Source organism: Penaeus vannamei, chromosome 25 (assembly GCF_042767895.1).
Source record: "Penaeus vannamei isolate JL-2024 chromosome 25, ASM4276789v1, whole genome shotgun sequence".
NCBI classification, from domain to species: domain Eukaryota; kingdom Metazoa; phylum Arthropoda; class Malacostraca; order Decapoda; family Penaeidae; genus Penaeus; species Penaeus vannamei.
The window spans coordinates 30,882,167-30,893,310 of NC_091573.1; the positions used below are offsets into that span (position 1 = coordinate 30,882,167).

The window sequence follows — 11,144 nt, forward strand, 5'->3', positions numbered from 1 at the left end:
CTACATCCACATCCATGTATGCGGAAGCTATGTGGATGTCTTGAATGATTAGACTGTACATGTTCTTTAGAGAGCTAAACAGATAGATAGATAGATCAGATTACCATAATTTCTGCATGCAAACCATGACATAATTTGTGGAACTAGGGAAAATACTGTAAAACATTATAGATTCTTTTGTAATGATTAATATTCTAACCAACAGCCAACTGTTTGGTGAGGCAGATCCAGATGAAGATGTGTCACCAGACTCTGCAGACCCAGAGCAAGTGGGAGATGCAGGGCAGTCGGCCATGGAAGCAGATGCCAACGATGCTGGCAATGTTTCCAGAGTCTCCACCAGGGCATGGGCATCTTCACACAATTATGATGCAAAGGTATGTGCTATTTCTTAGTCTAGGGCTTTGCATTTCTTGCAAGTAAATATTCTTGCAGAAAGCAGGCTTTTATGAAGTTCAGAAAGGTGTTTAGAAGCCCAACATAAAATGGAACACAGCTAGAGTAAGAGAAGAAGAATAAATAATGACTTGGCTTTCTGTTTATCCAATACATTTTTTGCTTTGTCTGAATTGGAATCCAAGTCATATTTTATTCTTTTGTGTTGCATTTGCTTGTATGTACAAAGTTCAGTATGTGTATACCAGTTTGGAATAAAATTGTTTCCTTACAGAAACTCTTCGGAAAACTTTTTGATGATGATATCAAGTACCTCCTCTCTATGGACAAATTATGGGAAAAGCGAAGACGGCCGACACCATTGAATTGGGAGAATATGCCAGAAGCAGGTAATCATACTACTAAAGATTCAACCCAATGTCAACGGGAGTTTCATGTGCCAAATTGGACCATTTCTGAATGTCATGGGCAGTCACTGATTTTAAGGGCAAAATCATAAGCACAGGAAACATAATTTTCCAACACTCTATGTGTACAGCTGTAAGGAGGCTTCTTTCGCTTAGTTATTGGATGGATTTGCAAGCTATCAAACCTCTCTTAGCCAGTGTCCTTGATTGAGCGATGTAGTGGTTTACAGATACTATTAGAATTCTGTGATCAGTGATTTTTACTGTTTGTAAATGGCTCAAATACTGGAATGACACAAGGGATCATGTTTAGGGCATAATAAACTTCTATGAATTGTTCCATTGATTTGTTTTCTTATTAACCAGATGTTATTGAAGATGGAGAAGGTTTGATTCAGGACCAACGCCCATGGACCATAACTCAGTGCCGAGACGTAATGGCTTCTGCAGTTGCAAGTCTTCACAAACGTCTTGCAGTAAGTTTCTAATGTGATAAACATTGCTCAACTTCAGTTGACGATAATGTATGACAAGGTGCAAAACAGTAAGATAGGATGTGATAATGTTTAGCCATGATTTGTGGAAAGCTTCTTGTCTTTAGTGTTATTAGTATTTCAGTAACATTTTGATAATTAAAATATCAATGATAATAATAACAGTAATACTAGTAGTACTAGGTAGAAAAACAGATTTTCCCGCAAACTCAAGGTATGGGGAAATCAGGCGTGGTCACTAGGCCCTACTAATTGACTCCTTGGTGGCTGAGCTCATGTGGAGCCATCTGCAAGTAAAAAATTTGCAAAAAACAAAGGTGGACAGTGCAGAGACCTTCAGGGATATGGTTAAGTGGGTGTGCTATACTTTATTCAGAAAAAGAAACTGATGAACATTCCTTCCATACAGGGACTTCCTGAAGGTGACGACCTGGTTTGGGACAAGGATGACAAGGACAGTATGGACTTCGTTACTGCATGTGCAAATATCCGGGCTCACATTTTTGGGATTCCACAAAAGACCAGATTTGATGTTAAATGTAAGTAGTTGTTATTTTCATTGTATTTGGTTTGTTTGTTTCTATAAAAAAAAAAAGATAAAAAAAAAAAAAATGCTGAAAGTTGAACCTGATTAACAGCAGTGCTGGGAAAATGCCATAGGTATTCTGAAAAGAGTACCCATAATGCTTAGAATTTGTTGTTGAAAATTATGGCCAAAAGAAGAAATTAAGTTTTGTATTTACTTTTGTACTTGGCAAATAATTAAATCCTTCATGTATAGTTTTATCATACATTCCAAGAGGTATTTTTACATATGTCTTTTGATGTCTTTTTTCTTTTATAAAGTGTAGCATTTACATATTCTAATGATCATTACTTTCCTCAGCAATGGCTGGAAATATTATCCCTGCAATTGCCACCACAAATGCAATTATTGCGGGTCTTATTGTTTTAGAAGCTATGAAGATCCTACAGGGAAGGTTCAAAGACTGTAAAACTGTAAGTACACATATGACTTTTTTTTTGGTTAATTGTTTTAGTATTAATTTATATATAGGGAATTTAGTTCTGCATTAGAGATAGCATTCTCTTCCATGTTATATGTGCCGATCAAATGTACATTTGGGTAATGATTCCCTTCCCACTTTTAGAGCAGAGTGGTCCCATAATAATTTTTTTTAAAGAAACCAGTTAAGTTAATTGATGCATAATAAAGTTTTTGTTACACATTTTGTTATTTGGATATGAATTCAAGATACTGCGTGGAAATCTTTGCCCTTTGTCATTTTATTCATGTTTTCTTTGTAGGTTTACCTAAATAGGAGACCAAATCCCAAGAAACGCCTCCTGGTACCCTGTGTTTTAGACAAGCCTAATCCTAAATGTTACGTCTGTTCTGAGAAACCTGAAGTTTCGGTCCGATTGAATGTAGAAAAGGTCACAGTCAAAGTTTTGGAAGACCGGATATTGAAGTCAGCCCTCAACATGATTGCACCAGATGTTGAGCTGTGTGATGGCAAGGGCACCATCCTCATTTCATCAGAGGAGGGAGAAACAGAGGCAAATAATGATAAGCTATTAAAGGTAGGTTGTATCCCATAAACAAAATGGAGTTGATAACCATGTACTTTCAGTTAACATATATTGTGTTGTGGATATGCTATTTAAAAGGTTAGAAAATTAGAATATAATCCTATATTTAGCTATTACCAATCATATTCTAAGACTGCTATATGAAAATTTTCTCTTCAGGACTTCGGCATTCAAGAAGGGACAAGATTGAACTGCGATGATTTTCTTCAAAATTATACTCTTGTGGTTAATGTAATTCACAGGTCTGTAAGGATAAGCTAAATCTTTAATGTGCATGCTTCCAAGGTTAATCTTTGCATATAGGATTATTCCAGCATTCTAGATATATCTCTGAGCCTAATGGTAGATTGAGAGCACCCATCAAATATACTTTTCTTTTTCTCTTGGTAGTGAGAAGCTAGAGGAAGGTGCTGAATTTGAAGTTATTGGTGATCCTGATGAATTGAAAAAAGCCCAAGAAGAAAAGGCAAAAGAGGATGGTGTTGGAGAGACCTCGGCTGCAGCAAACAATGTTCCAGGTAATGTAATTTGGTGTTACATAACTTTGGATATGCAAAAACCATCATGTGGTTGTCAGTGATTGGTGATTCATGTTGGATTGTAAACTTTGTTTCTAAATGTTTTTAAAATTTGTAGTGTCATCTAAAATGTTTATAAAATGTTCGACTTCTTTAGATGTATACGTTTTCTTATCCATTGACACCAATGAGACCATTATAATTACAGAAAAAAAATACAAAGCATCCCATCTAAAGCAGAAGCCCTTTATGGGTATGGTTTAGTTCTCAAGAAAGTGCTTTCATTCATTATTATCTAGTTTTTGGCCTCTTAAAAATTACTTGGCGAAAAAATGATTTTTTTTTTTTTTAAACTACTTGTCCATTGAAATGACAAAATACTAAAAATATCCTCCTTTTTTTTTATACTGCAGCATCTACCACAGCAGCATCAGATGATGAGTTGGTGTGCCTGGATGATGATTATGTCAAGAAGAGGAAGGCTGAGGATGACTTACAGAATCCAACCAAGAAGATGCGACCTGGCCCAGTGGATGACGACGATGATTTGATAATATTGTAGATGACTTCATAAGGATGGATGTTGTGTTTACAATTAGCATTTCCTCTCCATTTACAAATGGAGTTTATTGAAAGTGAGCCATTGAGTAATTTTATATTTGAACCTAGTGATAGCAAAGTGTACCCTTTGATTTTGTATGTAATAATAATAATGATAATACACCATTTTCATTAGTACCTCTATTGAGAATCTTTAGTGCTGGCTTCCTTCAAAGCCCATTAATTAATAGTAATATGGTAAACCATATATACACCCATACTGAAATTCTAGAATTATACCACCAAAAGGTATTGGTGCAGGTCAAAACACCTATGAAAGAAATGAGAATAATCAGTCATGTAACCAGTAAAAAAAAAAAATTTAAACTTATCAAGAAATGGTAAAATTTCTGAAGGCAATTTATTCCCGAGCTTAAATTAAAAAAAAAATTGACACCATGTAGGCAATTGACTTGAGGATAGTAAAAGTTGTAATTCTCGCAGATTGACAAATCAGGCAAAAACTTCAAAGATAGTGGATTTGAATTATCGGGTACAAAGCTTTAAAGAGCATCTAAATAGGCTTTATATTCTAATTCCACTTAAAAGTTATGGAAAGGCGAGTTAAAGAAGTCTTGACTGAACAGAAACAGAAATGGCCTCACAGGCAGACAGACTACTCAGTAAGTAGTTTCCTTGTATTCTATCCTGCGATGTTCCCCACTGATCAGTCTCGCCTATGTGGACAGATCTTAAACCATCTGGCCCATTTAGGTCTACAATTTGTCATGGCAAGAATAGGTACTACCGATTTTTGGCACCATAGCTCACCAGCCCTGTGCTATCGGCTTATCGAACAGGGATTGTTTATCTAGTAGTGGCAACAATTGTATGGTTAAACTATGGCACTGGCACGTAAAGTGAGGTTAAATCTTTTTAAAAAGTTTTTTTAAAGATTTTAGGTGCTTGATATCCACAAACTACCAAATGAGCCTGTTGCAAACAGGGGAACTGCCTATCGGTGCCAATAATCCTGCCTGTGCAGCCACCAGTCAAAGATGATAATGTGGGAATGGGTTAAGAGCCACTGTTTAATGATCTGTATGAATGTGTTTTAGTAGATACCCACTGACTGGCAAGGATTCAAAAGCCATTACCCTGTACGCATCCCAAGTTGTGTCTTTGAACATTGTTGCTGCTGTATTGTGGATGCTAGTAATTTTTTTAAAAATTTTACTGAAACTTTGAAAAGACAATTTTGTATAAAAACCATGGAAATCAATTTTATGTATATATGGTTACTTTAATTACAATTTTTTTTTTACCTGAAAGCCAACTTACCTTCCACAAGCATTGATGATATTGTGCATGATGTATTAGGAGTATACATGTCACTCATAACCACCACAAAGTCATTTCTCAACCATTTTAGTTTGACGAAATATTTGTCATTTGAGCAATTTTTAAAATCCTGTGGTACTCAAAGCATCTCACTATACACAAAGGGGGAGGGGGCTGAGATGGCAGCAGCACTTGGGGAAAACAAGAAAAACTTCTGTTCATAGGCATCAGGTCTGTAATGCCCTCTAGTTCATGGCCTTGGGCAAAACTAAAGTCACGTAACCTGTCATGATTAATAGTTCTAGAACTGCAAGTTAGGGTTAAGCATCCAACCTTGGAAGCATGTTAGTGCTTGTGATCTCTAGCTCTCTCCAATATTGTCGAACGAAATTATTCATCCATGCTGTTAAAGGTTTGATATCCTGAAAGAACCTGTATTTAAGTTTACTGCACACAGCTATGCATTATCTTCAATATGAAGTTTATTTGGTTTCAAATTAGCCACCCCAAATAGGTAATTAAAAAGTGCTTTACTAAAAAGTTTTATTTTAAACTTTCTGGACAAGAAACTAGTCTTATCAAAGAATTTAATAATTAATAATTCATTTTCTTCACCTAAATAAAACCTAGAAAAACTTTGGATTATATTTTACAGATACAGTAAAACCAAAATGTACATTTTTATCTGTTGAAAATTGCATAATTTATGACCCCTTTTTGGACTTGGTCTTTACTTCCTTTGTCGGCTCAGAATTAGTTCTTTTGGCCGGTTTCTTGGTTCCTGTTGCACTAGCTGCTGCCCCTTTGCCCTTGGTGGCGGCCCCCAACTCATTACTCTTGGTCTGTTTCACCTTACTGGCTTTGGGGGGTACTTTGTTCTCTTTCTCACTTGGCACCTTTTTCTTGGTGTTTGGAGCCGCTTTATCTTTGGTCTTTCCTTTGGGTGTGGTCTTTTTAATGCTAGTTTTAGTTCCCTGTGTGTTTTCTTTTGCTTTAAGCTTTGCCTTCTCTTTATCAGGCTTTGCTGCACTTTCCTTTTTAGCCTTGGGATTCTTTTCTTCTTTGGGTTTCTTCTCACCCTGGTTAAGGGTTTTGTATTCCCTGTTGAACTGAAAGTGGAATATATTCAAGAAACTGGTTATCCAATGAATAATTGCAGTAAAGAGTAATTTATATAATGCATCATTAATATTTCTGATTCTATTGATCTACTTTAATACTTCAAGGCTGATCCATTCATTCACCCAATCAAATTGTAAGGCACCATTCTACAGGAATTCTGCAATCGATCTGATCACATAAATGTACATATATCCACAAGGAAATCTAAATAGGCATGCTTGGTACAATTATTTTTTTACACAAACAAGAAAATTTATCTAGTCATTCATCATGTTCATAATTCTCACCTTGAATCTTCCATGTACTCCAGACGATTCTGCACTTGTCTTAGTTCTTAGGATTGTTCCCTCCTCAATTGCCTTCTTAAGAGCAGATTTAAGATAGTGTCCTTTTTTGGACCAGTCTCGGTCTGGGTACTGTGCTGTTGAAGAATCATTTAGTTAATTGTGCATTTGATACAAAACCCACATGCAAAACCCTCAAAGTCTACATAAACATTTTAACAAAATGGACTGCACAAGGTTATTAACAATGCAGAAAAAATGGTTAATAACCTAAAACTTGCTCCAGCCATCTATGCCATGAAATACTTCAAAAGCTAGAGAAGTTTGTGGAACCCTTACCCATTAGGTACTTCTTGATACCAGCATAGGAAATCCCTTTTCTATCTGCATTTGCCTTAACTGCTTCTAAAACAACTTTTGCAATACTCTCCACAGGTGCTTTGGCAACACTTTTCTTTACAACAGCCTTCACTACTTGCTTTTTTGACTGCACTGGTTTGGACTGAGGTTTGGGTTTGGACTTGGCTTTGGGCTTTTCTTCCTCTTCCTCCTCTTCTTCCTCTTCCTCTTCCTCTCCCCCCCCCTCCTCCTCTTCATCTTCATTCTCATCTGCATCATCATCTTCATCCCCATCCTCAACACCATCTTTGTCATTTAATACATCTTTTACCTCACTTTCATCTATCTCTTCATCTTCATCTTCCTCATCTTCCATATCTGCTTCCTCCTCTTCATCCTCTTCCTCGTTTCCATTATCCGATTGCTCGTCACTGCCTTTTGCCTTTAAATATGCAACATACATCAGTTCTAGCAAAAGGTTTAAAAATGTAACAAGTGCCAAAAGCAACCAACACAAATGCAAGTACATTCCATTTCTCAAAGGTCTAAAAATACAATGTAAAAAAAAAAAAAAAAAAAAAAAAAAACGATAAATCACATGTGATTGAAAGATGACCATTTACCTCAGGGTCATAATCATCATCTTCCTCGTCCTCTAAGTCCTCATCCAGGGCAAGTTTCTCTACAGCTTCAGTCTTGTCCGAGTCTACCTCGGCTTCATTTTTTGGCTTTGCGGCTGGTTTGGCAGGTTTCTTGCGGGGAGGCATGTTGCTGTTTTTTACCACGTGACTGATCTCTGGAATAATTGCAAATCAGTCAATTGTAAATTTCCATATCATTGCACTAGCTTGTAGATAGAATCTTAACATAAAAAATGCATACAATTATTTGCTTTGTTATATTTTATTGTGGCAAGGCAGAGTTGAAAATTAGTGTATTGGCTTCATGGCCTAGATGTGATTTGAATGATGTGTGAAATAATCAAAAGTGTAAGGCTTGCTGGATTCCTATCTCTACTCATATTTATTTATTCTTTTTTTGGGAGGTGGGGAGGGGTGGGTGAGGTTCCACAGATTGTGAATCCCCTTATTCCACTAGAGAATGGTCACAATTTAAACATCAATAATGTTCAGGTTGCCTAGTTAGGCTTTACTTCCAAATTTTCAGATAAATTTGAAATATTTCTATGAACTGACACCCTCAGAATAGTCTCAATTACTCCAATCAACCTTTGAGCATTCTGAGCAGCCCACAAACCTGGCCATATGAACCAAAACCAAACCTAGGGTGGGGATCATTTGTGGTATAAGCAAGCCACCACTCATGCATATCTGATACATGAATGGTACTTTGTATACATTAGATGGTAAAAAACGCCATTCATAAATATCTACACTTAAACAGTCTGGTCTTCCCCCTAACTTTCATATGGGTGTCGATTAGGCACTGCGAAAAGGGACCTCATTTAGATTGAAATTCCAAGTCTTCATTTTGACAATGCTCAACCGGAACATGAACCACGACTACATTACATATTTTTTTCGAGTATAGACAGTGCCCAGACACCTACTCCTACCATATACGGAGTGTCTAGTGTTCTCGTTTACGCTAATTCTTTGTAGTACGTGATGCACTTTTACCAATGTATCCAACTCGGTCAAATCTGTTTTCGACAATTTTAAGTTTCCGTGACTAGGCGTGGTCTTCGGGCACGGCTCGTGAGGGTTAACGAGGGGTCCCATCATCCCCCCCCCCCCAACTATTTCCACCTCGGTCTGCAAGTTAAAGTTAAAGTTAAAGCTAAAACTGAGCACAGAGTGGGCTTCGTAGGGTAACTGTTCGTATCTTCATTACTTTGACAACGAACTTTACAAGGATCTGATTTGCCCCGGTAATTATTTACGAAGTGGTCGAACCCTAAGTCCGGTTTAGAATAAGTTTTCAACTGCTATGTAGCACAGGCTAAAATTTGCCTGAAATTTATCGAAATAACCGAAAATAACTTTCGAATTATCCACCCCGATACAGCGATCGGATTTGGGTCTGGGGTCGAAGCTCGAGGGTTTGGAAGGCTTTTCGTTCATACGGATATGTGTGTGGATTTTCCGGGACTGACTGGAGTAATAGGAACTTAATCATAAACATTCCTAATTCTTTCAATTATATTTGCAATGGAATACCGATTCAAGCGTATTACAACATTGATTAGCAAAAATCACACCTGGCACCGTTGCAACATTGATAACAATTACAAAATTGTACGGATATGTGAAAAAATAAGTATTACCCCCGCCAACATTCTTGAGGCACTCCTGGGAATTCAACAAACATCGCTGGTGCGGATCAAAACACCTAATATGGGGCGTTGCATCCGGACCACAACCTCCTGAGACTAAGCCCCATTACTCCAGCCACTCTTGGGAATTGAAAATACATTGCCACAAGGACCATAACTATCTCAGCCCGACTGGTCAGTGCGCGAAGGGTCCAACCAGTCACGTCAACTTAGATTGATGAATAAATTTTGTGACGGAGTCTCTGGCGGTTGCGTCCGTACAGTAAAGAATTACCATTTTCACTTATGACATACTTAGCCTTAGATTAATTTATCGCCGATACATCCAGTGCACCAACTTCCTACTTTATTTCAATACTCTTCATATTAGGCAATACTTTAAAGTATGGACGGACTCGCGAGAGAAATTCACCGATATTAACGCCACAAAATGTATTTAATCTAAGGACTCCCCCACACATCGGGCTTTGGCCGTGCGCGAGCGAGAGAGCGAGCGAGAGAACAGTAGCACCGATTGGTGGTGAGCGGCGCCTTCCGCGATCTTTTTTCCCCTTTATGTGTGGTGTTACTGTTCGTGTCTGCAGATTTCTGTACCAAAGACGGTCCTTTACAAGAACATCCAGTTTCTCAGAGCTTACTATGTCCATACCATAATAAACTTATTGCGGTCCTTTAGACCTGCAAGAAAAGATTCTCTCCTCAAAATGTGCAAAGCGGGCTAAAGTTGAACGAGTACGACGCACGCAAACTTGCTGCAGTTTCTGAAAGGACCCACTCCCATCTTCAGTCGAAAAAGGTCCTGAGCAACTGTCCAGAGGAAGAAGAACGACATGCATACATTTACATAAAGTAAAATGAAGAAAACAGGTTGCGACAAATGCCTATGGCGATCGGACACGGGTCCGGGGGCAACAGGGTAAATAGGAGTATATTGTTGAGGACAAAGTTGGGTATTATGTTACCGAGAGCGACTCGCCTGCCAGAAACAGTCCCAAAACCAGGGTATTATACAAGAAAAAAAAAAAAAACACATTCTATTTAATCTCTAGACAGGAGGGCAAACCCCGCCCCTAACCCCCCTCTATTAGCACTTGTGCCAGCTTACACAAATCAGACATTAAGAACTGTGTGAAGGTGTTGTGGACTTTGTAAGCGGTGATATGCATATTTACATTTGGTGGAGTAAAATTATAGGGCAACTGTAGTTATGTTCTTTACGACTATAATTTCCATACACTAATTAGATTGCGATACCCATATCCCTCTATTTCTGTGCGTCGCTTTCGGTAACATTAACCATGCTAAGGTAATATTGGGGGGTGGGGGGTCAAGGGGGTTTGCCTTCCTGTCTAGGGAATAAATAGAAGATAGGAAAAGAAAGGTTTGGGTTTTTGGGTTCGCATGATACCCTGGTTTTGGGACTGTTTCTGAAAGGTGCGTCGCTCTCGGTAACAAAAACGAAGAAAAAAAAAAGGGGGGGGGGATCAGCTGCGGTCTAAACACCACTTTTATAGAAACATAAGGCAAGATGAACTGCAAAATCATTCACACGGTAATTCTATCTGCTGACAAGCCTATGCTTTAGTTAAGCATTTTTTTCCTGCACTAGTCCATGCGCTGATGCAGCCTAACACGCTGAAGAATTACGTATGCACTATAACAGTCATACTTACATTACAAATAAGACAGAGCGTCGTTCTTCTCTCAGCATTCACGTGCAGACGCCTCTAATGTGCAGCTCGGACGAGGGAAGAACACCCGGTGAGCAGTCTTCGTTTCAGTAGATGGAACCAGCGTGAAACAATGCCATTACG

At 38.1% G+C, this 11,144-nt stretch overlaps 2 protein-coding genes across 2 annotated transcripts in view; one reads left to right on the forward strand and one right to left on the reverse strand.

Moving 5' to 3' along the window:
- Positions 1-4,127, forward strand: part of Uba2 (Ubiquitin-like activating enzyme 2) — a 14,486-nt gene extending 10,359 nt beyond the window's left edge. The window contains exons 5-13 of the mRNA XM_027375501.2: positions 206-377; positions 671-785; positions 1,170-1,279; positions 1,707-1,836; positions 2,184-2,296; positions 2,606-2,881; positions 3,050-3,132; positions 3,281-3,408; positions 3,822-4,127. Coding sequence (XP_027231302.2) covers positions 206-377; positions 671-785; positions 1,170-1,279; positions 1,707-1,836; positions 2,184-2,296; positions 2,606-2,881; positions 3,050-3,132; positions 3,281-3,408; positions 3,822-3,970 — 1,276 coding nt within the window. The 3' untranslated portion in view covers positions 3,971-4,127. The remainder of the gene's footprint in view (positions 1-205; positions 378-670; positions 786-1,169; positions 1,280-1,706; positions 1,837-2,183; positions 2,297-2,605; positions 2,882-3,049; positions 3,133-3,280; positions 3,409-3,821) is intronic.
- A 1,691-nt stretch (positions 4,128-5,818) lies between these two features.
- Positions 5,819-11,144, reverse strand: LOC113820723 (sperm-specific protein PHI-2B/PHI-3-like). Its single transcript, XM_027373072.2, has 5 exons — positions 11,004-11,144; positions 7,658-7,830; positions 7,035-7,476; positions 6,699-6,832; positions 5,819-6,398 (listed from the first exon to the last, which is right to left on the reverse strand). Exons 2-5 carry the CDS (start codon positions 7,799-7,801, stop codon positions 5,994-5,996), a joined length of 1,125 nt encoding a protein of 374 aa, XP_027228873.2. The 5' UTR covers positions 7,802-7,830; positions 11,004-11,144; the 3' UTR covers positions 5,819-5,993.